General features: G+C 37.0%; 1 protein-coding gene across 2 annotated transcripts in view; it reads right to left on the bottom strand.

Annotated features, from left to right (window-relative positions):
• Positions 1-26223, bottom strand: part of prkd1 (protein kinase D1) — a 36970-nt gene extending 10747 nt beyond the window's left edge. The window contains exons 1-6 of one of the 2 annotated variants that reach the window (XM_084096267.1): positions 25857-26223; positions 9474-9612; positions 4745-4876; positions 4486-4646; positions 4186-4209; positions 1863-2070 (exon numbers count right to left, since the gene is read on the bottom strand). In XM_084096267.1, the coding sequence (XP_083952393.1) occupies positions 1863-2070; positions 4186-4209; positions 4486-4646; positions 4745-4876; positions 9474-9612; positions 25857-26021 (829 nt within the window). In that variant the 5' untranslated portion in view covers positions 26022-26223. The remainder of the gene's footprint in view (positions 1-1862; positions 2071-4185; positions 4210-4485; positions 4647-4744; positions 4877-9473; positions 9613-25856) is intronic. The other variant, XM_084096268.1, reaches the window with a different exon arrangement.
• Between the last annotated feature and the right edge of the window lie 1553 nt (positions 26224-27776).

The raw sequence follows: 27776 nt of genomic DNA, 5'->3' as shown, positions 1-27776 counted from the left end.
AAAAGCAGCTGTTGTGTCACTGTATATTTATGTCCTGTTCTAGATGACACAAAAGGATCAACAAATTCTAGGATCTGTTAAACTGTACGGTGTTATCAGAATGTAGGATCTGTAAAGCAAGCATAAATACATTAAATATTGGCGCCTAATAGACTAAGGATAGGCTATGTTTGGAATACTACACCTACTATTTTTGCAACATGTATTATGTACTACTGTGCCATATGCAAATTTTATTTACAGTATGCATGGAATGCTACATTTTATTGACAACGTTTGCCAGAATGGCAAACACAACCATAGCGCACCATTTTAACATCTCTATTGCTATTGACTATTTAATAGTATTGCCAAAGGTTCGAATTTATTTTTACACTAAACTGGATTAAAATAACCTGAATTTATTTCCAGCATGCACTAAATTAAACATTCAACATTAAGTATTTTTGTATGCCAGAAATAGTAAGTTGTATGCTAATATGCTATTTTTAATTAGGCCAATATTTGCATAATACTACTGTTTCATATTTTATGTTGAAAAAAATACTATGCACTAAATGAAACATTCAACATGAATTATTTTATATGGCAGAAATAGTAAGTTTTATGCTATTTCAAATTAAGCTAGAGCTTCACAATTAATTGTTAAAAGATCGCGTTCTCCATGCGATCTTATTCCTAAATGACAACAATTCGGCTATGTCTATTAATCCTTTGACAAGTATGATCATAGCGATTCAAGTTGACATGTTGCAGTATGAAACAGCTTCACAAACAATGTTTTCAACCTCAAAGTATTATTATTTCTGTGTTACAATAATTCAAATTATCACAGAAGTACTGGGATTAAAGTTTATAGTTGGGATGTAAACACTGATGTCTACGGTAGTGATCCAAAGTAACTTGACGCTCTAAATCAGGGTTCACCAATCTCGGTCCTGGAGGGCCGCTGTCCTGCAGAGTTTAGCTCCAACCCCAATTAAACACACCTGAACCAGCTAATCAAGGTCTCACTAGGCATACTAGAAACTTTCAAACAGGTGTGTTGGAGATGGTTGGAGCTAAACTCTGCAGGACCGAGATTGGTGAACCCTGCTCTAAATAAGGATTATATGATAGGATAGAATATGGGATCATCATTAAACCAGTAGGTGGCGACAAGTGACTGTTAAAAACTGTATTTGTCATTGAATAATTCAAGAGATTCGTTCAATTTTGTTCAACATTTTGTCAGAACCTCTAGTAAATTACATATTTTGTTGTTGTTTGTTTAGTGGTCTATTCAGAATCGTGGGAGAATCATGATCTCTATTTTAAACAAACAAAAAAATTATGATTCTCAATTTATCCAGAATCGTCCAGGTCTAAATAGTCAAATTGTTTCATATTATAGTTTTTAAAAAAGAAAAATAGTAGTCAGTATACAGTATATTTTGTGCAGTATACAGTTAGCTAGTATTCCATTTTGAACACAGCCCTATACTGAGCTTCATTATCTGTCTAATACAATGCAAAACGTCATATCTGCTGGAGATATTATAGTGAATTTTAAATTAAACACATTTGTGTACTTGTTGTAATTTGTGTAATTAGTTTTATGGATTTTGTGAATAAACTGCAATGTTAATTTGAGAAAGTAATGAGTCACAGCAATTAGTGACCATTATTCAATGTAAGCTCAGATGAGTTAATAAAATTTTGATTACAAAGAATTCAAATTACATGGAAACATCTGGATCAGAGGGGATTTAGTCGAGGCACATTAATATGCAAAGCAATAAGACACTAAAACAATTACTGTAAGACAATAAAGACAATAATTTCACAGCCGTAGCTTAAAAATGTTAAGGATAAGCTCCTACCTTTGCACTGTAGACCCTGACGGAAGAGGCCCTTGAGGAGCTTCTTGCAGTGCTGGCAAACAGTGGGGCGTGTGTATGAATGGATGACTAATGTGTGTGGCACCTTCACTTTAGACAGCAGGATCTTGTCTAACTCTATTGGCCGACCTATATAGGACTGAGAGTTGGAGCGGCCTCTTCCAGGAAAGATGTCTGATGGTGTTTTTTGCTGTGGACAAATATAGATTGTGATGTAGAAATTCTATGTAAGAAATATAGGACATCCGCACAACACAAGGGCTATATGTCACCGGTTCGACCGTGATATCAGTATTTTTCATAAATGTCAGGACAGGGTAAGTGTCACACTTATATTGGGGCAAGTTGTCACATTATGAATTTGTATGTTATGAAGGTAACACTTTAGTTTAGGGTCCAATTCTCACTATTAACTAGTTGCTTATTTGCATGCATATTACTAGAATATTGGCTGTTTATTATTACTTATAAAGCACATATTAATGTCTTATTCTGCATGACCATATTCTACATTCCTTAATCCTACCCAACACCTAAACTTAACAACTACCTTACAAGCAGTAATTAGGAGTTTATTGAGGCAAAAGTCATAGTTAATAGTGTGAATTGGAATCTAAACTAAAGTGATGATGAATTATATAATTATTTACATTTTTGTTCATCAAACAAATTGTTTGATATTTTTGTGCAGTACCTTTTACATTTTTGTGAATAGTTTTAGGTTTTATAATTGTTTTACTGTGTGCATTTTGCTGAAAAGCCTATAATACAGTATAACAGTAGCAGCTTCCACTGTGACAACTTACCCCCATATAGTGTGACAATTGGGGCATGTTGTCACAAAAAACAATCTTGGGCAATATTTAAATATTTAACAGATTTTAGACAATATTTTAAGTTATGTATTCATACAGAAATTAACTTCCAAAAATGAACCATGTAGCCTGGTTTATATATAAAAAAAAAAAAAAAAAACCTGACTGCTTTTTAGTGATATATCATGCAAAGGTTAAATAACAAAAGTAAATAAAGAGGATTACTTTGTCGCACAGGTTCTCTGGTATTATTAACACGAGCCAAGTCAGCACCACCCCGCTCTCGATTAGGTGAACAAAAACACAAAGGCCCTACGAGGTTCATGCTGAGGGAGATTGTTGTATATGCTGAGCTTTGATGAATTTGCATCAACTCAGAACAACAACTTTCTCATCAAGCTGATCTTTAATGTGCTGCTGATTGGCAAAGATGCAGATGTCTTACCACCTGTTGTGAATAGATCTGACATCACGCAGGTGTGCATAATCAACTATTCAATGTGCTCTAAAGAAAGAAAATGATCAATAGCTTCCTGTTGCCATGTTGTACACTTCACCAAAGGCCTTAAGAAGATGCATGTGAAAGGTAAGGTAATCGTACAGATGCAGATCATTTGCTGTAACCTGTCTTAGGTGTAGGGAACAGATTAGAGAGCAGCTAACAGATGTTTGATTCTGCCGTCAACAGCCGATTAACAGTTTTCTTCAAACAAACTACATGTGTACCACAACATTTATGTTGTCAGGTTAAAATGTCTTAACCTCTTAGAGAAAAGAACGACATGTCTGGCTCACTAAATTTAAAAGGAGTAAACACTCAGAACTCAGGTTCACTGTAAATGGGGCAGCAAAAGATAATTAGAGAGATAAATATAAAAATATATATTTTTTTAATATATATGTATATAAAACACTTTTATTCAGCAAGGATGCATTTAATAGAGCAACAATGACGGTACAAAATATTTCTTTTTCAAATAAATGCTGTTCTTTTGAACTTTCTGCTCATCAGAGTCCTGAAACATTTTTATCATGGTTTCCACAAAAATATTACGCAGCACAACCGTCTTCAACATTGAGAGTAGTTAAGAAATGTTTCTTGAGTATCAAATCAGCTTAGTAGAATGATTTCTGAAGAATCATGTGACCCTGAAGACTGGAGTAAAGGTTGCTGAATATTCATATTCATAGAATTTTTAATAACATTTAATAATTATTTCACAATATTACTGTTTTTACTGTGTTTTTGATCAAATGAATGCAGCCTTGGTGAGCAGATTTTCTTTAGATTTTGTGATAGTGTGTATGGTGTGTTTATATATAGTATAGTCAAAGATATTCAAACAGTAAATATTAATAGTAGATGCTTTTCTCTATCACCCCTTTATCAAACAGATTTCATTTTTTTTCATGTTGCATTAAAACAGGGGGTGTATGACAGACAAAATATCACAAGGAGGTTAGTCAAAGCTGAATTAGTTAGTGCCTACCTCCATGCTAGGACTGACAGGAGACTGGGCAGGAATGAAAGGATGTGTGGAGAGAGACAGACAGAGATTGAGTAATGTTAATAAACAGGACACACATGCAGTGGTCAACAAACGGGCCAAACCTACGATCTATATCAATAACATCGGAGATTATTAGGGCAAAACCTGTTGTATTTATAAGATTCATATGGTCTGTATTTTATATTTGGACACTTATATTTGCGTATTCTATATTTTGTGACTAAGGGAGGGAACATCTGATATAATGTGCTGTGGATCTGATTTTGATATCAAACTCACCAGTAAAGCTTCATCAGAGGTGCTGGGAGACCGTTCAGCAGACACAGAGCGAGTGTTGGTCAGGCCGGTGAGGGACACGTTAGATAGTCGACGTTTACGGATGCCACTGCAGTTGTTTGGGATTTTAAAGGCACACCGTTTGTGGTAGTTCAGCCCACAGCCTAACACAAAGACAGTGACAAAAGATGATCACATTGTGGTCTGTTTCTCCCTCTAATGTTATGCTGACACAAGTTTAGTGGAATGTTGAGACCTTTACCTTCACACTTAAGCCCCTGCCTCACTAAACCCCACAGCATCTCTCCACAGTGATCACAGAACGCTGGAGCTCGATATGAGTGAACGAACAGAGCGTGAGGTCTGATCTGAAAATCCTCCACAGTAGCTGAAGCTGAAAGTTTAAAACAAAAAAATTAACTGCAAAATGTAAATTTCATACATTTGATTTTTTTTGTGTCCCCAAAAATAATTTTGTGTCCACCCCTGTTAGTATTTTGTAATATCCCTTTAAAAAAGCCAGGTTCCTTAATGACATCATCCTCCGGGAAGTGACATCACTTCATCACATTAACATTGGATTTGATTAAATCTGTGACGTTTTGTTCAGCTGGTTTGTCTCACTTTATTGTCGTTAACTAAAACTAAAAGCATAAAAAACACTACTTGAAATAAAATATATATTTTTTGAAATGTAAAAGTTGCCAAGGCAATATTTCTATAAACATAAAAATAATCATCATCAAAATTACTAAAACGTTAAAAGTAAAATGAATTCAAATTATATTAATGGATTCTAATTTAAAATATTAACAAAAACGATACTAAAATAACACAACCTGTATATAAAATTACACAAAAGCAAAAGATGGTTAAATATACTGTATAAAAAGTGACTTAAGATTAAAATAGTTTGACATTCTCATATAAGCTCTAAATTCTAACTTTAGCTCTTTATTTTCACCCTGTAAGGCACACAGCTAATAAGCAAATAACCAAGCTGTAATTAATAAAGTGCCTGAGCTTGACCACAGCATATTTCTGTGCTGTAGACTTTCATAAAAATATGTCCTTAAATTACAACACAGGCATTATAAAAAAATAAAATTAAAAAAGTTTAAAGGGTACTGAATAGCATGAATGACCCCTGTGCCTTGCTCAAGAGCACAGTAATATTATTTAAAACATATATTATGTTGTTATATTATATTGTATTATATTATATTGTATTATATTATATATTAATTAAGGTAAAACATCAATTTTGCAAAAAGAAATGCTGAAAGATACTTGATGGTTGAGAGAGAGGTTTGAGACACAATTAAGTAACATAATTATTCAAAATAACCATGTCACTTTACCCCCATCAGCAAGCTTTTACCCCAAATACTATCCTTTCAGTTATTTCAACATTTACTATATACATGATTGACATTCAACCAAATTGAAATTCATGAGTCTTTTGTCTGTAAATATGTGATAGTTTCAGGTATTCTCATTAGCTGCGTAAATCTGCAACATTTGAAGATCAATGATTCTCTTCACTTCAACAACCGCAATTGCACATCACAATTACGATTTGATCTTTTTCATTATGCTCCGCTAACATTCCTAATACTTGCAATTAAGATGATTTGTGCATTTTATTTGAAGTGGCTTTGGTAAAACTGTATCTGCTAAAAACATCTATGTAAATCCTTGGTAATTCATTAAAGAATATGCAATACCTGATGAGAGACTTCAAGTTTTGACAACCTTAAACTCCGAGACATCTGTTATTTGTGTGTAATTGTGGTTGTTCAAGTGAAGTGAGTCATAGATCATCCCAAGTACTTACATTTCAATTTACATCTTAAAATCATAATTAAAGTTGTTTTCCCATAACAACTGACATAAATAACCACATTTTTTGTTTGCATTATTTGGACTTTCGACTTCATGAGGGAATTTGCTTCGCTCTTAATCCCAGCAGCACTGAGTAAACATGTCATGATTAAAAAGGCAAACAAATGTTGCAGAGGGAGTTATATCTTTATTTTATGAACCATCCTCTTTCGAGCTCCCACAAGGCATGTGTATCTTTGGGGTGCAGATGGAAGAGAGGGTGGGCCAAATCCAATCTATCAATGGCCAGTCTGGCATGCTCTGGCCGTCTCCACAAAACTGCCACAAGGCCTGGGCAGCAGGCTCTCTGGCCTTGCCGAATTCTAATCAGATGGGCAGACTGTGTGTCTGTCAGGGTTAATGGGCTAGAGATGGTGGTCCCTTTAGAGGGGGTCGTGGTCAAGCACTAATTAATTGAGGATCCAGTTTGGTTGAGCTTTAAAATACGACAAAGAAGCTGATTCAGAGCCACATGACATCTTTGTACCAGATATTTTCACTTTTAAGCATGAACTCGAAAAATAATTACTCACTCGAAAAACCTATGCACCACAGCATAATCTTACAGAACAGAGCAAAATCCAGAGATATGACAATTTTTAATTGCCATCCAATCTCTTCCAAACAAACCCAGCTTTATTTATATTTGCAAATTGTACTATGAAAGGGAAGCTTTTGGGGTGGTTGGAGTGTTTTGATTGGCTCTTGTTGGCTGCATGTTGACAGGACCAATAGCGGCTGAGTGGCGAGCGCAGCAGGAGAACTGCCTGACTCGACGCATGCATGTTGCCTCCTCTCCAACATGGCTTCCCCTAGTACGCTCAAGTAGAATACAATCTGATTAGCCATTCTGCAGCTAAATTACCTCAATTCATTCAAATTATTGTTTTGCCTTTTGTTTAAAGGCCAAGATATGTTTGCAAGTTGAACTACCTGTAAACTGTCATTAAATGCTTCAGGGAAATGAGTATGATGCTGAAAAGGCATCCTGAGTTGACTTAATGCAAATACTTGTTTTTCCCGTCGTTTTTTTCCCCTTGCTTATGGTGGAAATTGGACGTTTTCTGGCCCTACACACTCTGGGCTCTGATTCCTCTTTGAGACATTAAAGGCAACAAGAAAGGTACAATGATTAGGAATCACTATCACTTTGGCACACTTAAGTTTATGCATACTTCTTAATCAATATCCACGTACGGTTATTAATCCCACACATTCTGTCTAGCGCCTGTATTTTAATGCACTTTCTATGTTGCAATTATGTTGATCTAGGCACAGCCAAACATCCTGTCAGCGCGCTTCACTGGAGCCAACCCGTGGTTACTCTAAATTTATCCAGCAGAAAATAGACTTCAAGCAGACTTTAAGAACCACAACAGACTGGGTAGAGACCCAGCAGAGAAAGCATAGGTCATATTTTCATGAAATGCTGCTCTTTTTAATTACCGTAGTAGATATTGTCAAAGTGATAATCCGAGAGATCAGCGTTTATTGGCCCGCTCGTTGCACCTTTTTTCAGATTCAGGCCAATTACAAAGCATACAATTTGTGCTTTGAAAACCATATGGTGAGCAAAATCAGGTTTTACTCTAATACAATTGAAGAATTAATTTGGGCTTTAGAGTGCTGTCAAATAATAAGTTTACTTACCGGTAATTAGTTAAGGAAAACTATGAGCTGGACCATTACATCCACCTATTTTAATGCACATTTTGGCATATTAAATAAAAACGCTGGATGGAAATGCCAAGATGCGCATAAATTCAAAAAATGTGCATTAAAAAAACGTATGCGTTCAATTGAGTCGGATCCATTTTTTATTTGACAAGAAAACATGTACATAAACTACGATGGCAACCCATTTACTGAATAAATTCCTCGATTCGCATCAAAAAAAAAAAGTCATGTGACTTTGCCATGACTGGACTAACCAGCAGATCGATCTTGTTGCAGAGCATCTGAAATGCTGTTTTTGTCATTCTGAAATGCCTGAAGTCTGTCAAAGTGGTTCGGTATCATTAGCTGCCAGAACTGTCTTACAGCAGGCATGCAGAAACAAGATAACATATTGCATTTCGTCTACACGCTCTGAGGTGCAAGTAATTTATTATATATGAAAATTATATACAGTGGCTTCTCCTCCTGCAGCAACTTCCATTTTTCTTATTGATACTTAGCGCCAGTTTATCAGTGACAATTTTGCTCTCTTCGGCTCACTGGATGGAAACGGTGCTTTACTCACAAATGTTTTATGTGATATTCCCATTTTGCGCACAAGTTAAATTCACAACTTTGGATGGAAACATAGCTATTGATTCACTAAGACGCAATTTACTTTTGCGTCAGTAACTGGTGAAATTATCCTCTGAGAAAAGTGACGAGACAATCGCACGGGGTCCCTCTGGGGGTGTCATAATTAATAAACGTTGACCTTACTTTTGTGACAGTTATAAAACTCTTCTATGTTACTTTACAGTGAAAGCAGCTTTCAAGTGTGTCATTGAGAAGTGTTACTCCAGGCTCCCAAAGGCTCGTCTATGAAAATTTGTGCATCTGGGTGTGTTAATCACCTGATTCATCTTGTCACAGACACACACTTGTACAGAGAAATACACCAGACCTGGTAGAGAGGCTGGGGGGGTGGAGGAGGTGTCAGTCCCCGCTTTATCTCGTCAGAATAGACTTCACTCAATTACCTGACATAGCACAGGGAGGAGAGCGGGAGGAAAGAAGGGAGGGGAAGGCCTGCCAAGTGTTTGGAGAAACACTTTAGCAGTGTCAAATGCGATACCTCCATCGCTTCCTCAGCAAAGCAACTCCGGTTTTCACACCGGGTAAGGCATCAAAACTTGGATGCGCATCAACTTTTCCAGAGTGGGAAATGGAAGGACTAAGAGACAAATAATAGTCAGAAATGGCACAGGAATCGCACTACGGTGTGTGGCAGACTGCAAAAACTTTGGCGGTGTTGCAACAAAGTCACAGTGTCTTGTCTAACTGATCTATAAATCAATGTGTTACACTACAAATAAGAAGATGATGGATGTACATATGTGTCTAGGGGCATGACTACATGCTGAGCAAAAACTATTGAACACGACACTTACCTGACAGGACGACTTCCACCAGGTCTCCCTCCATAATTTCAGCCGCGCACCTCACCAACTGCAGAATGTTCTCAGAGTTTGGATCATGACGGAAAAGAAGAATCTTTTCATACATCCCATAGAAGCCACATTCTGGGAACTGTAATGGAAGAAAAATTATGTCTGTCAGGGTTTTTTTACTGAGTAAGGACTACATTGAGTGGGTGGTGTGTAGTTTATGATGGTTAGCTTACATGAAATGCTTGTCTACTGATGCCAGACATATAATGCATCTAAAAGCCCTCCCCACACATTCAAATTGCAGACACCATTTCTCATACCTGAAGCTTTTCATTCAGTTATAAAAAAGTACCGGTACTCAGAAAACACATTATGATCGCTCATGGGACAAACCTTAATGACAAAAACAGATTTATAGCATTAAATGCTTTTTGTTTTTTTCTCTTTTTTGACTGCTCCTAAACAGTTTTACAAACAGCAGCCTCGCAATCAATCCAATGTCAAAAGAAGAGAGCAACATATTGACTGACCCATGTAGACCGCTGGGGAAATGGCTCACTAGCCTCATTCCCTATTGATCCCTGCTGGGTTGAGTTGCAGCAACACTGCAGAGAAGGCCTGCAGGTAATGGCAATTCAAACCTACACAATTCACAAAGGGCACTCGCATCTAAGCTACTTGGGTTTTATTATACCACAAACAAAGAGATCACAAATCAAAACTTCTCTAGCTGTCACTATGAACTTGTATTTGAACTTTGCATCTGCATTGACATTATTCTGTAAGTTCATACATCCAGAATATGCTGGTATTGAACTCTGTGTTGAGTATCAGTTACTGAAATACCACACATAAAGAAACAATGCATATGAATAATATAATATCTAAGCCAGTAGTATGCAAATGGCAGGAGGTAATGTAGTGTAACGACGCCCAGTTCCAGGAATGCACTAATATTTTGTTGGTAGTTTTTGACAATTATTAGTTAACACTAAGCTATCAACACTTCGGAAAAAAATAATAATTCGTCGTTACACTACATCCTTATGCATCGCTTTCTGCCAGGACTTTTACGTGCTTTTCCCAAACCACTGAAGTGACGTCGACATCCGGGTTAGCGGTAGCATGAGCCGTCAGGCAAGTGTTATTTAAATAAACTCATGATGTACTTACAAACTTTCCAATGCCTTGTTTTATGAGTACAGAATCTATTTGTACTACTGTAGAAGTTTGGTACCATTCTGGGCATTATTAGTGGGGTAATTTACGAGATACATCCTAGGTTCCATTAGCACCTGCACTAAGCCATCCGGCTGATATTTCAAAATAAGCTCTAACTTTAATAATGTTCGACCAAGGGAAAAAAGGCTTCTAGGTGGGTGTTTGGCTGGAGGTCACGGTGCAAAGGACCCTAGGTTGATTTTACTCCGAACCATCCCTTTAAGTTTATGCAACTGGTCCCGGCTCTTAAATTGCTCAATTTTGCTTTAGTCTTTATAGCAGCTGAGAGTATGCATGTGCCTGATATTCCTGTATGCATTTAAATGTACAAAAATGCAGGAAGCTGCTTCAAATGAGATTTCTAAAGAGGCATCTACAGAAAGCAAAGTATGGCAGCTGAATAGGAAGTGAACGAATGTGGAAAAAATCCAATTTCTAAATAGAAACACAGAGCAGCAATGACTAACATTGAGAAAGCAACTGTGGGATTATAAAGCGTCTCCATCCAAGATATCTGGATGCTAACAGACTGTGAAAGCATATGATGATTATCAGACTACAGGTTAACAGATTGAACGCTAATCGTTCGCCTTGTTCCCAATCCAGTTGAATAGCCGTGTCACATTTATTCACAATTCCAAATGTGCCATTTTATAGTAAGATCCTCTAAAGAACATTTGATCAGAGCTAATGCTTCTAGTGCACTGGTTTGGAGAAAATAGAGATGGCTCTATAATTTTTTTTAGCAACCCGGCAGAGGATCTCACCTCCGAACGCCCACACAAGATGTACACTGCACCAAAACGCGCTGTTAGCATATCATACGGTTACAGAGTAAGCGGTAGACTCGCCTTTTAAAAGCATACCACCGCAAGCACACATTCCAAACCAAAGCTTGGAAATCAGATTCGAGCACCACACACAGACTCACACAACATTACAACGTTTATTAGATTCAATTTGACACCACTTGCGGGACGGACTATCTGTTGTCCTTTTCCTTCTTTTCGTGGTTTAATTGTGCAGATTCCTACCCTTCTTGTCTTGCTCTAATGAGTGCTACACAATGAAGATACACAGAGGCAAGTGTGCTTTTGAGGTCACCATGACAGCAGCCTCACTGTAACAGTGTGGGTTGTCATGGCAGCGGACACCCAAGGCTCTTTCCTGATTGAGCACTATTCATTTGTTTGGCACAAATGGATGCACATATATCTGCTGCATGTCTGAGCCATCAAAGCCAAAGACACACCGATCCTTGTCATTAACCCCTTGGGAGATGTCTGGCTCCGATCGGTGGAATCCTCTGACAATAACTCTGTTATTGCCTCTAAGAGAGCTGCCCAGACCCCCTCGCTTGATGGTCTTTCATGACTGTCATTTTCTGCCATCTCTCTGTATGTGTTTTATAGATGACAGGCTAGCGCAGCGAGAAGAGCATCAATTTGGATGTTGTCTTCCCTTTAAACAACTGGTTGCTGAAGCTGGTTGTCAGGGTGGAGCGAGCACTTGTGTGTGTCGAAAAAGGCAGGTATGTTGGGGAAAAAAAGGGTAGGAGAAAGATGGACGAGCAGAGAGAAAGAGCAAGCGAGCACTCTGAAAGCTCGTAAGGAGTGAATCATCTGTTCTAACTGTCAACCCCCTCTCGCCTACGCCATACCAGGCTCAATGCCCTGCTCTTAACGCTAAACCGCAGTTCCTTCCTCTCAGCGAAGCTTTGACATCCTAAAGAACCTTAGCCCTTTAATTACTCAAACTAATGATATCAACCTGTTGTCATATTGTGATATGTGCATTATATTACATATAAAATACATAATGGATTACAGCTATTACAATTAAGCTTTAGCATGTATAAATACATTTTCATATCTTGGTGGATGTGCATATGGATATGTTACATGATTTGCAATCAATTAACCTTTGCATTGATATATTAACCTACTGTTAGCCTAGCATGCACACAAAATGCCCGAAATCGCTTTTCACACTGCGCTTAACCCGGGTTATCGTCGTTCTAAACACCGCTTTTAACCCTGGGTAGGAGAATTTCACACTTGTAATTTAGAATAGGGGTTAGCACCGCCTTTTATCCAGGGTTTTGAAACCGTGTTCTGGAGCTTTTGTGGTGTTAACTCTGCATTGCGGTGCCAAACGTGTACAGTGTGAAATTATATGGTGTTAGAACTAGATGCTTAGCAAACAACAACCAATCGCGTGCCTTATATTTCACGCACTTTGGGCAGTCATGGAAACAGTGGTTTCTGCTTATGATAGGAAAAATGTGATGGAAAACGCGACAACTGGAGTGAAGAAAAGACCGTTTCATTCTTACCTTTATAAAAAACTTGATATTACAGTCAACAATGTGTAATATGAGGATGCGCAATGCTAGAACCTTTATGTAAACAGGTCATGTGCTGTGTTTGTCCAGTAACAGTACAGTATCAGTAACAGTGACACATCAAAAATGCAAATAAGGACGCTGGGAATGTGCAGTGTGAAACGTGAATAAAGATTCCTTTTACCCAGGGTTTAGAATGACCCAGGGTTATTTTTTTTAATGATTTTAGTTTTAGTTAACTATAATAACCCTGATAAGAATTTGCTTGCCCACTGTTTAAATGTATGTTCTATATAGTATGAATGTAATGAAAATCCGGATGTACGTGGCCCAGTGGGACAGTGAAGTGTCCATTGGATGCGCACTTCAAAATCTCAGCAAAAGCAGTAGGTCATCCAAGTACGTTTTGCTTACTGGTTTATAAATACTATGAATTCGGAAATAATATGTTTTCCGCATATCCACCATATTTTGCAAAAAGTGGAAGTAAGCTGTTTTTTGAGAATCTGTGAAGCGTTCGATTCACAGGCAAATAACTAGAAGTATAACAATGTGCACTAAATGTTAAAACTATTTGCACTATAAGCCAGTGTGTTTATAATTACAACAATACATTAAAGTAAAAGAAATAAATACTAATATAACAAGCTGTTTTGTATAGAAAAAAATAACTAGGAGTGGATGACAATGGAAGCCCATTCAGGTAAAAAATGGCCGTGCTCTCTCTTACGTTAAAAATAAAGTGGATGTTGGGAAGTAGACATATTCGACACAGGGTATATATGGAGCTAAAGCAAACACTGGGATGTACGAGGGCGGCCCTATGACATCAGAACCATGCCTCACACATGTTCCATCATGGAAGACGTATGGGAAGTGAAGGGAAAACAACACAATATTAACTTGATGCAAAATCAGGGTGGTTTATGTGACACTTCACTTCAAAACAAGCATAAATTGCAGGGAGAATTGCAGGCTAAAGATGTGGGTTATCAACAACAAAGATGACAACAACCACGGTAGCGCATATGCGGTGATGATGTCTAACTATATTAGGCTACGAAATCCATGCCAGTAGAAGAACAGACACCCGTGACGCACAGACCTTCGTCTTGTAATCAGTTTTGAGGATGATAAATAATCAAGAGGCTATGAGCAGAAGATATTAAGCTGTGCACACTGTGCCAAAGTCAGTAGAACGGTGGTTTGTTTCCATGAAATACTGCAAGCCATTTTGTGCATTCAAAGCATGAGTGAGTCAAACGTTGCACCTCAAGGAAAAGGGATTCAGTACTTTTGGCTGACATGCTCTCATATTTGGTACACATACGTATATAAATGGTAAGCAGTAACATATATATATATATATATATATATATATATATATATATATATATATATATATATATATATATATATATATATATATATATATATACATATATATATATATATAATTTTTATTATTATTTTTTTTTTCACTTTCTTTACACAGTAAAACTGATTTCATCATTGGTGTTTTCATCCATTTGACTCGTCACAATAATTCCTGGCACTTCTAGAGGAGTTCTCAGAGTTTAATCTTGATTTATTCCATTAGTTTCACCATAAGTAAATTCAGAGTGGTTGGGTGAAGTGTAATGAACTTAACACTGTTGTAACTTTGGCAGTGCAGTTTGCTGTGAGAAACTGTATGAACGTGCCAGAAGGGAGAACGCTTTGTACTGAGGAATATCATTTGCAATATTATGCTTTCCAAAACATGTCTTAAAGATGTGGCTGAAGACTTGTAGCTATTTTATTTAAGAAGGCTGTAACTGAAGCACCAATAGAGGACTGTGCACACAGTTGTGTTGTTTAAGGGATAGTTGTATTTTCTTTTCTTTTAAAAAAAAATCTATAGATGCTTTATGTTATGACACAGTTAGCTCTTATAGTTCCTGTCATACTTCCACACATCACCACACATCATGCATGCTACCTTAAATGTAAAGCAAACTTAAATGTATTATTAAAAAATATTTAAAATAATTTTATACATATTAGAGCAAAGAAACAAAAGTGTGCATTCAGTTAAAATCATGTATAGCAGCAATGTGAAAAAAGACTATATACATTAACATTACCATTCAGACTACTACATTGTTACAAAATAAATGCTGTTCTTTTGAAGAATCCTGAAAAAATATATCAGTGTTTCCACAAATAGATTAAGCAGCACAAATGTTTTCAACATTGATAATAAAAAGAAATGTTTCTTGAGCACAAAATCAACAGATTGTGTGTCACTGTATTTTATCAAATAAAATACATGGCTTTGTACATCTACCAGAACACCAAACATACTAGATTTCACAGAGAGCCAGTCAATGAGCCTAGACAGCATGAACCATAACCACCATCAGTCAATTGGTCTGCCCGAGCCATGTGTAGTCTGCAGGTTAGTAGCTGCTGGCTGTGCTGTAACAACCACTGATCAATACTATTGGAGCACTGCTCCTCTATTTATACACCCTATACACAGACACACACACACGCACAAGGAAACAACCAGGTGTTCTGCCAAAGACATGGCTGCTGGATCAAGATGTTATAACAAGGCTCATCATATGGTGTGTATCATATGGTATTAAGATCTCAAGCAAGTTTCAGACAGTTCACCCACAAAAGCTGTCACCGGGACGGTCACGGTACCCTTGAAAACATTCTATGTACCATTTAGGTAATGTACACTTTTGGTTCCAATATGTACCTTCGAGGTACCAATATCCGCTCTTTAGGTACAAAGGTGTACCTTTTGAAAGGGTACCACCCCAGTGAGCTTTTGTACCTTTTTTTCTGAGTGCAAAAATAAAATTCTGTCATTTGTCATTCCAAACCTGTACTTTCTTTCTTCTGTGGAACATAAAAGGAACACATACGTGTGTGTGTGTGTGTGTGTGTGTGTGTGTGTGTGTATATAAGTCAGTGTTCTTTTGGCTATACAATGAAAGTCAATATTTTGTTTTGGATCCAAGTGATTTCACTGTATATATCAGAAATATCTTCTTTTATGTTTCACAGAAGAAAGAAGAAATATAGGTTTGTAACAACATTAGGGGGAGTAAGTAAGTAATTACAGTTTTCTTTTGGGGGGTCAACTATGCCTTTAATTAAATCTACAGTGATGATTTAAAATTACTAATTTTACTAGAATTTGCACGAGATGGGCCAAAAAGGAGTAGAGCATTGATTTAAAAAAATCAAGCCCTAAACATTGAGATGGTAAAGATGTTTAGGTCTCAATTACTGTCCATACACTCACATAACTGTACATTTCCATGTGCATAATCCTGTGGAGAATCATCTGGATGAGCGACACTATAAGATGAGACTGCACACTGTATCTAATTACAGCTCTCTTTTAGGGCTGCTAAGATTCTCATTGTCACCCTAATGGCTGTATGTTCACACTTTATTAGTGAGTATTTTACAGCTCTCTTCCTCAGTGCAGACATGCCCACTAACTAACCCTTGGCAAAGTGCACTCGGCTGGAGACAGCACAAGTTCTGTTGGGCTTTGAGGTGCTACAGCAGATCATTAAAATAGCATGACAGGCTTAGCGGGTGGTACACCTCTAAATTGACTTTATAATTTCGATATTTTGCCTATGACAAGGTGAACTGGACTCCCTCACACAGCATGAGGTGCAACAATCATGAAACAATACGTAAGCCAAGCTTTCTTCTGCAATCACTGTACCACTTTCAGTAGTTTTATATGAGATTAAAGAACAATTAAAGTCTTAAGGAGTTAAAGTGACATTTTTATTGAAGTTGGCACTTATTTCAGTTTGTTTAAACATGTAGAGACCCCTAAGGGAGATTATCAAAGCTGTTTATATTTATAAATTGTTGCATGTGCCGCTCTCGTACATGTTTTATTAATCAATTACATATAAGGAAAAATATAAGAAAAAAATATTTTAAGATCCTTCAGAAATCATTCTGATAATGTATGCTGATTTGGTGCTCAAGAAACATTTCTAATTATTATCAATGTTAAAAACAGTAGTGCTGCTTAATATTTTTGTCAAAACTGTGATTTTTTTTTTTTTTTGTCATTGATGAATAGAAAGTTTAAAAGAACAGCATTTATTTGAAATCGATTTTTTTTTGTCTATCACTTTTGATCCTTGCTGAATAAAAGTATTAGTTTTAATGGGGTTGGTCATGTAACAATTACAGTAAAATGGACATTAAATAAAATGAAAATAAAATAAATTCCCAAACAGGAAATGTTTTATTTAAATTCAAAAAGATGCACTTTACACTTTATTTTGATGTTCTTTTGACAATACGTTGAACCTACATGTCAACTAACTCAGAGTATTTGTTGAGTACAAGTAGACTAAGTGTGTTAGTAGAATAAGCTGACATATATTTGCAAAGTTAGTTATAGTCAGTAGAATGTCTGTTGGGAGAGCATCAAAATAAAGTGTTAGCAGATATTAAGCAGACAGTTTAGTAATATACTACTAAAATTCTAATTAGAGTTAGTTGACATGTCGTGATTTTGTTCGTCATTTCATTTCAGTAAAAACATGCTCATCATTGAAGAGGTGTATTAAATGCATTATGAACTGCATTTTTTATATATATACTATCTATACTGATAGATTGGACAAAAACAAGCATCACATCACTGACCCAAAAATTTCAAAGATGCTAAATGCTTTAATAAATCAAACACTTGGTCTGTAAAGTACATGCTGATGCTTAAGGTTCAACATGAATGACTCGTGTATACCTTTTTGTAAGAGATTTTTCAGTGACTGGATGTAAAAAATAAAACACTACATGACCATGTTTGTGCTTGGTTATCCTGAAGAGATAATTGTGTTTTCCAATCCTGCCTGAACACCCATGAAAACAACGTAACCTCCCAGTAAACTGCATTGACACTGAGACAAACTCTACATATTTTTTGTAATTTCAATTACTGCAATATGTGATTACGTCATTACTGAAAGCAGTTAACAAGTTTCTTTGTTAACTTTCCTTCTTATTTCCATGTTGGACAGCATGAGAATCCATTTCTCAATAATGCTATTAAATGAAAGAGCAAAACTGAAACTCCATCGGTCCACCTTACCCAGGAAACATTTCATGACTATTTCGCCAGAGCCACATCATTATATACGACAGCAAGAATCCATTCAGCCACCTGACTGGTTTAAAGACCAAAGAGTGTTTTGCAGCACCGCTACACATTGCTGAAACAAAAAAAACAAACAAGATGAATGAGACGCTATGAAGCCACGGTCCTCAAAAACAGGCGTACACACATGCACACCGTCATGTATCTCATGATAATGAAAGCTCTTTGAATACTCTCCAAAACAGCTGCTTAACAATGGGCTATGTGCAGCTCTCATCTCTTACCCCAGTGTGGGAGTGTGTGTGTGTGTGTGTGTGTGTGTGTGTGTGTGTGTGTGTGTGTGTGTGTGTGTGTGTGTGTGTGTGAGTGCGTGACCCCACCACACATGGCTCTCGTCATCATAATGGCACTCAGATAAGTACTTCACAGGCAATCATAATCAGTTGCCAAGCAACTAGAAAGACTCACATAGAAAGAACAGTGCTGGTGAGATGACCATATAAGCTAATATCGATAATTCAAATATAATGTCTTAGGCAATGTAAATGTATAATTGCGTTAAAATCTACATTTTGGAGGCTATTTCATTGTTACAATTTGCAAAATACACTTCAGGTCTTTTGTGCACGTTTACAGAAAGACTCCGTTAAACTTAGCTCCACGAATACAAGGATCTTTTTTTTACTTGTTTTAGACCCGTGATGGATGCATTAGGATGACATGAAATCACTCGTCAAACACAAGTAGCTGTTCCACACAGCCGTCATCAGCTATGCTCATCTGCCAGCCGCGTCTATGCTATGGACTGAGCAATGGATCGGTTAGCGCTTAGCATGAAGAGTGCGGCAGCCCCGCTGATTAATAAGAACACTTTGAGGAGCGGTAATGCAAAAAGGTGCAAACTTCAAACAAAGGCGCTATCACTTTAATTAAGCCTGATAATCCAGAGCACTAATGGATTCACAGTCTATTAAGCAGGCCCTTGATAGCACTAAGGACTTTTGTCAATGTGAGAAAGAAGAGGAGATGGTAAAGAGAGTTTTTATTTCTGCCTAAGATCAGATCATATTGCTGCCCTTGTTGCTTTTTGTTGTATATTTCTTGGTAAAGGTATGGAGTGATTTTTCTTTTTTTAAATATTGTTTTCAAATATAAGTGTTTGTCTGTCCCATTCCAAGTTTGAATGACTGTCATTTCATCAAAGACAATTCTGAGTAATCATAGAAAATCATTTTCACTCAATCCTAAATAATTTCCCCCCATCTATCTGACTCTGCTGTGAAGAGTTTCAATGCAGCAAATATCCTCATGTTCTTCCCATAAAATGACAATATAAGCTATTACACTCTTTCAGTTGCTTCATGGTCAAGCAGTCTTGCTCCACCTTTCTTGACTTCTTGTGATCTGACCAAGGATGGTCCTTGATCCTTGCAGCTCAAAAGACATTTGTTGTCCTCTGCTGTATTAAAGCACTGGCTCAGATAATAAATGAACAAAGTAGTAACTGAAGTTGATTTCCAAGGCCAACTTAAGTGTGGAACATCTTGTCCATTAAGGAAAAGTTATGCTAAATTATATTATTACTCTCCCTCATGTCGTTCAAAAGACGTTTGACTTTTTTTATGGAAAAATATATTCAATGTAATGAAAGTAAGTGAGAACTGAAAATTACCTAACTGAAAATTAGCATGAGGAAAAGACCAGACCAGTCAATATGAATTGAAAATCTTGGCATTCGCCAAACCCCAAAAAGGTGGTTTTCACAGCAGTGCCTATAGCCGCTTTCCGACCGGAGGAACCTTTTCACAGTTCCTAGAACTATTGGCTAAAGTACCCGGATGTCGGCGTGTTCGCACCGCAGGAACTAGGAACGATTTTAGTTCTAGGAACTCCATTTGTAGGAACTAATTTGGGTCCTACTTCAGAGTCGGTCTAAACCAGCACTATAGGAACTATCCGTGACGTTAGTGTATCCTGATTGACCGAACGCACGCGGAACACCAGCACCCGCCATTTTTAAAACAGCTAGAATGTAAACACACAGATTATAGCCTATATATTTACTCCATAAACGAACTATACAAACATGGAAAACAGTGATAGATGGGTCTCTAAACCTTTATGCTGAAGAGAAAATCCAACGCAACTTTGAGGGAACCAAGCCAAACATTATTATGTTTATCTGCCCAGCTAGCAACACTGGACATCAACCACACGGCATAGGCTAATAACCTTTTTTCATATACTGTCTACTTTCTATAACAGTTCTATCTAATAACATATTAAACAGTACTGTTAGACAGATCGCTAACTAATAAACACAGAGAATGCGAGCATTGTTTGCTCTGGCGTTCTCAGCGCCGCCAAAATAAAGGTCCGTCGCGCCGTCAAAATAAAAGTCGCCGTGCTTGCGTCACTCCCTTACAGTTCCTATGGCCATTTGGCCAGTGCGAACGCAAACAGCAAAACCGAGTTTGGGGGAGAGTAGTTCTTAGAACTGTTTAGAAGTGGACAGTTCCTAGAACTAAGTTCCTAGAACTACTTGGTCGGAAAGCGGCTATAGAAGAACCATTTTAGGTTCTCCAAATAACTTTTCAGTGAATAGTTCTTAAAGGGGTCCTATTATGCCATTTTAAGTCTTGATTTTGTTATTGGGGAGTACTTGCTTCATTGTTCAAAAAACACATAATTCTTTTTACATATTTTACATTATTACAGCACATCTCTCCCCAGTCTGACTCTAATACGTCTTTAGTTCCTGTTTCGATGAAGCCACTCCTTCCGAAATATGAAATATGCTGTGATTGGTTAGCTGGCCCAGTGTGTTGTGATTTGCACGGCGTGTTCGGGAAATCTCACGCTCATTACAATAACCGCAAGTTTCATCTGCTCAGGTGTAAATATTAAGGTTGGGGTAAATTTCAAACCAATTCAAGCCTGATTCAAACTTAAGAATGTTAACAAACAAGAGGATCGTGCAGAACAGATTTCAAGCACGGACTCTGCAAGCACGGATTTCACAGGACGTTTCAGATTGGTATTTTTCTTTTACTTTTGTTGTAATTTTCTTATCAATTTCAGATACGTTATACACCATTTAATAATGATATTTGTAGGAAAACTATGGTAATATAAAGTTAAACAGTAATCGAACAGTAATCACAAAGCCATGATTAATTGGAAGCTGTTCTCAGTAAAATGTGCATCACACAGATAAACGTTGGGGTTTTAGAGTTTAAAATCAGCCATAGGAAGGTCAAACTAATGAATTTTGGAAACGGGGTGGAAAAACAGTGTCTCTTTGCATAGAAACAACACTGTCTTCTCTAATGCAGCTCAACCAGGGCTCGTCCCCTTTCTTGCGTATTCTGTGGGCATGGATTATTTAAATGAGTAACATTATGACTTCACAAAGCCCGGAAAAAACGTGTTGTAGTCCAAACGAGTAGTTTGTTGTAGTTCTTGGAAAGTGTATTCTGTTAAATAAAATATCTCTCTTTGGAGTGGACTTTGAGCTTTGTAACCTTACAGATCTTTTTTTATGCTCAAACAGCAACATTACAGACTAACTAAAGTTGAAAAAATTAAAAAGCATAATAGGACCCCTTTAAAATATATATATTTTTTCATATAGTTTGAACCTTTTCCACTATAAAGAACATTATGTGCAATGGAAAGGTTTCAGCAATTTTAAAGGTACTTCATGGAATCAATAGCCACTTTTCCACTGTCGGGCCTAGTGGTACTAAGAACAGTTAGGGTTCCCGTTATATTTCCACTAGAGCTTGGTTCAGCACGCCATGATTATTCGCGCTGCAATTCTCAGTATGGTTAGCCAACCGTGCTGGTAGAATGCGTGTAGTGACGTCGCCACTCAGGATAGGTCGCTTGTCTGTTGCCTAGCTACCAGTTTCTTGGTACCTGGCCAAGCGTGCTATTTAGCGAAATAAACACAAGTTAATAACAAAATTAAAATGAATATCTGTTCATCCTCCATAAAGCAGTCGCTATATACATCTCATACTGTCTGTAAACTCTTGCGGTGCCAAGGCAAGGACTGACGCATTTGTATTACATTCTAAAGCGTTCTGTTATCAGCTTTAGAGTGGAAAAGGTAACCATATCTGTAACGGATCGCCACGGAATGGAACGGTTCAGCAATGAGAATGGTTTGGCCCGATGATGGAAAAGCAGCTAATGATGCCAATAAAGAAACTTTAATTCTAAGGGTGTAGCTTTTCTTGCTGCATAACAGTAAAGAGAGAAGCGGTGATGTAAGATTCATGAATGAATCAGATCTCTTTGAATCATTTGATCCATTTCACAAAAACAATTTGACCAAGTACTCATTGACTCAATGATTTCAAGTCATCTGAAGCTATCAAATGGAATATAGCACGCAAGTTGCATGGACTACATTTAGAATATTTTATGAAATTTTATGGTGCTTTTGTGTCCTCCTTGAAGCTTGAAAGCTTCAATCCCCATTTATTGTTATTACATGGAAAATACATTTGAGTACATTATTAAAATGTCTCCTATCGTATTCCACGGAAGAGAGAAAATCATGCCGGTTTGGAAGAACATGAGGATGAGTAAATAGTGATGTCACTATTCCTTTAAAGACAAAATCTGCCTATAATATGACAGGGAATTGAACGTATGAACAAACTCAACAGTTCTAGTGTTATAGGATATTGTCACACATCAGACTTGCCCTAAATGTAACAATAAAAGATAAAAGAAAGAAGGGAAGTGTGACATCTCTGGGTTGTCTGAATTATTTTTAAATGTTCTTTGCCATGTGAACACCTGTACAACAGCACAGTGCGGCAGGTAGATAAAACGAAACAAACGCCCCCCATCCCACTAACACATTCCAACACACTCAACCAAACTATACAAGCACAGCATTTTTTGTGACTGTCTGCACAACAATGTCACCTTCACCTCTTACACACTTATTCAACATCTCACATCAAACTAATTAAAGTGTTAAATGCTTGGTGTGCTTAAGCTCAAGAGAGCAAGAGAACGTGTACAAGGCGTTGAAGGCACCCAGGTTGCAGATCTGTTTTTCTCATTTACGTTTTTTTCTACTAAATATATTTAAACAAGTAATTCTATTTTCCTAAATCCTGACAACGTCAGACCTAAAAAAAAAAGAAAGGTGTTTCTTGTTAAGCATCACATGATGCTTGTTGTTGTTGTGCTTATCAAAATACTGCTCTGTATTTTAACACCTGTATGTCTTAAAACACAGACTGCAACCTCCACACATTGTGTCACAGAATAAACTAGGAAGTCGCGAGAGAGAGAAAGAGATTTAGGAAGAAACCAATGTTTGATAGTGGTGGGAAATTATGTAGTTGTCAACACCTAGTGTCTCATCACAAACTTTGTAAGATGCACACAATGTGTAATATTTATGGAGCTAGTATCATTCTGGTGATGTGTCACAGCACAGGTGCTTACAAAACAGAAAACACTTTTCACCAAAAGATAACTGTGCAGATGTCATCTTATGTGCATTTTAAGGGGTGGTGACAATCTGACTGTTGTGTTATGCGATTTCTGAGAATGTGAATCTACACAGAAGACTTGAACTGTATTACTACTGTAAGCACTTGTGAGTTCACATGCTCTTGTACTGCATAGAAAGGTAGTCAGGTGTGGCTTTCTCCTTCATGACATTCCATGTCATTACACAAAAAACAATAACCACAAATCCTATTTATCAGAATGAAAAGCATTTAAGGTATTTATCAGAATGCTCATTTCCATACAAGAGTGGATGATAACAAATCAAAGTCCACATGACTTGTTCGCTATATTCTAAGTCTTCTAAAACCACACAGTTAGTTCTGTGATGAAAAAATGAAATATAAGTCGTTATTCACTAAAAAACGTAGTTCAAACCTGATGCCTTCATGATACACGAGAACTACAGCCAGATGCAAAATGCACTTGACACCATATAAGGCGGGTAATTAAACTGCACAGAAACTTCACTTCAGTTCTTGTGTATCAAAAATGAATTGTGTTTGACTGGGAGAAGGAAAGGATGGAAAAGAGCAACTTAGACATGGGTGTTGCTATAGAACTTTTTTCTCTTCCAGAAAAAAATAATGGATTTGGAGAAAACTGAGGTAGGTTAAACGATATTATGTTCACTCCCGTTACCCTAAGGCCCGGTTTCACAGAGAGGGCTTAGACTAAACCAGGATTAGGCCTTAGTTCAATTAGGACATTTAAGTAGCTTTTATAAACTTTCCTTATAAAACAAAATACTGGTATGCATTTTGAGACAAGTTAAGTCAAGTCACCTTTATTTATAAAGCGCTTTTTACAATACAGATTGCATCAAAGCAGCTTCACAGTGATAACATGAATATAATACAACAAAGTTTGTTTCTAGAAGAAAATTGCGTCATCGTCCACCTTAAGTAAGGCAGATCAGTAATATTGTTGAATATTAAATGTCCCCAACTAAGCAAGCCGAAAGCCAAGGCAACAAAACAATGGCAAGTTGCTTTCAGTTAAAACAGCTCAAATATGCATTTTAGTCTGGGACTATCTTAAGCCTGCCCTCTGTGAAACCGGGAATAAGAGCTCAATTTATAGATATAAAATAGATCTGGAAGACCAATCTGCCAAAATAATAGAAGAAATCAAAAATTGACACACAACTATAAATATTTTTCTTACATGTATTCTTGTCTTAAAGTCTCTGCATGAATATGTTTTAATCTATTTTTAAATTTAATGCCATTTACACTTAGGCCTATATTTATGAAGTTATAGTGTAATTTTGTCAAAGCAGTAGCCTATATCTATCTCATGGCAGAAAAGCATAGTACAACTCCATAACAACAATGCAGGTAGTGTGTTTTGTTTAGCAATTTCTATTCATTTAATCTGATAATTTCTGTTTAATTATGAAGTTCAAGGCCAATTTATACAACCATCTTGTCAGGTGAACCAAAATAATTTCTTACTTGCCCTGATGTTCACTCAAAATAACATTGAACATTTGTGCTGTGACAGAATATCCCAAATATCAACAAACAAAGGAAAAATCTCCTAGACACAATCCACTGAATAGTTTTGAAAGAATGTATTTCAGTAGGAGAGACAGGCCTGCAGTAATCTGATGTGTGCTAGTACAAGCCCTTCACTGGTTCAATAAGTACCCAACGTCACCATGTCGTCATCACTGTCAATGGAAAATACAATGCAGAACAACCAGTGTGATTCTGCTGCTTCAGGTTATGAAGTAAACTCATAGTCTGACAATAATTCATTTTACTGCCATTTTCCATCATTTTTTTTTTCTTTTCTCATTGACTATTTTGAAAGTTATTTGTAAGCCTGTATGTTCTGCCTAACAGACTTTTAAATGACTAGATTCAGACAAAACCCAATGCAGATCATATTAATATCAACACAAAAGCCAATATTTAAATAAAGCTTTCAAGTTCGTCGTAACTTAAAATTCTTTGAGTTTGGAAAGAAAATAAGCGACAAACCCCCATTTCCAACAAACGTGCAAGTAACAAGTAAAAGTTATTTCTAAACTCCAGACAGTCATTTCTTCAAATAGTATTTAGGATGACATCTATGATGTTTGTACGGGAAGGGCAATGAATGAGACATGAGGGAAAATGGAAAGTGTTACCTTCTGGTCTACGATGGAGCATGCCATCTCTCGGACCTGCGCCAGGCTGAACTCGCCGGAATCCAGCAGGACGGGTTCCCGGCTCAACCCGATCTGGATTTGGAAGGAAATGCCTTGCGACCCCGGGAGGGGGCTCGGCGGTCGGATCACCGGAGGCACGCTCATATGAATCCCCTGGTGTCTCCCCTGGACAGCGATCAAATAGGGCTGTTTGATCGAGTTCACACACCGGTTGCGCAAACTGAGGCAAACTTCAGATCCCCAAAGACGTTCAGAGGGTTAACAGACGGAAAACGCGAATTTGAAGGAAAATCTATAGCACAGAAATGCAAAGAGTTATTTTGACATTGAGAGGCGACGATGATGATGGAGATATAGACGTCAGATATGTTTAATGTTGGGCTCTGATCAGACACCGCCTCCTGGCTGGTTCCTTCATCACGGAGGTTCAGATGATGCTGCAATGGCGAACGGGGATGTGAATGTCAAAGTTTCTGTGCTATGGATTAATTCTTTCCGCTCTAAAACATAGATGCGATTATTTTCGTTTACAGGTCATATGGAATAGAGTCGGGTCCCTGATAATAAAAAATTGCCATGGTAACAATATTTTCCTCCAAAATACTTCCGCAAAACCATATGGGGCATATCCAGCAGTGTAAGAAGAATATTTCGCTTATTGTTTTATTTAACAGCTGTTGCTAATGCCACGTTACGAGTTGTAATTTAAACAACCAGATGCATTTTCTATAGAAAATCTCTTGTTATTCGGTTGCCAAAGTTTTTGATTGTTGTGTGTGTGTGTGTGTGTGTGTGTGTGTGTGTGTGTGTGTGTGTGGCCTGATAAATCCTAGCCTACATTATGGGGACAAAATGTCCCCACAAAGATGGCATGGCATGGCACTATCTGAAATCCTTGTCCTTGGGGCATATTTTGATCCCCATAAGGAAAACAGCTTATAAATCATACTAGTGGTGTTTTTTTGCAAATGTAAAAATGCAGAAAGTTTTCTGTGATTTAGGGTTACAGGAGATAGAATTTACAGTTTGTACAGTATAAACATTGTCTAAAAGTCCCCATAAAACATGAAAACACAACACGCGTGTGTGTGTGTGTGTGTGCATTACTGGCCCGCAGGTTAAACTCTCTCATTGTAAGTTTATGCAAAGTTTTGTTTCAGCATCTTCTCATTAAGCCATACACATATGTACATAGGGAGCAGAATCTCTGGTGCTCTTCACGTGGCAATCAAAAAATTACTTTTTTTTTCAATTAAATGAATGTACTATTTTATTTAGAAAATGTTATATTATATATATATATATTGTATTATTAGTGGATTTTATGGTACTAAATTATATTTACGCTGTAGTTATAATCCATTTATTCACTTTTTGAGCAGAATGCTTTAGAGCACAGACTTAAGTTTGATCTCTTTTGAGACTAAACTTGCCAAAGACTATACACTTGGCAAATTATTGCTGAAGTCAAAAAAAGTTTTACAGAATTTTGTTTATTGTTCATTAAAATGCACAAAATACTATTTAAATTTTTTATATGAAATTTATTTTTTTCTTCAAAAACACGTTTTACTCTAAAACTGCAAGAAAATCAAAGCCATAAATCTAAACAAGTTGTGTTCCAAATTTTTCCAAATTTGAGCGTGATATCTCAAAAAAAGAGCTTTCGGTAAGATTTTGTTCGGCTGCAATACCAAAAAATGTCACTAGATGAAATTCATCTCCCATTAATTTCCAATGCGGTCATTTTTGACTGCGAGGAGCACAAGTGTGACTACATTTTTCAGGACCATTTAACCTTTTTGAATCATGTCCATGATTTTTGTGTGTGTGTGTGTGTGTGTGTGTGTGTACTCGTACAACTATCTTTGTGAGGACCAGTTTGAGTTTTAGACCATT

Source organism: Abramis brama (genome assembly GCF_963993115.1).
Source record: "Abramis brama genome assembly, chromosome: 21".
Taxonomy (NCBI): domain Eukaryota; kingdom Metazoa; phylum Chordata; class Actinopteri; order Cypriniformes; family Leuciscidae; genus Abramis; species Abramis brama.
Note: the sequence above shows the minus strand (reverse complement) of the source record. Positions and strands in the feature narration are given on the sequence as shown.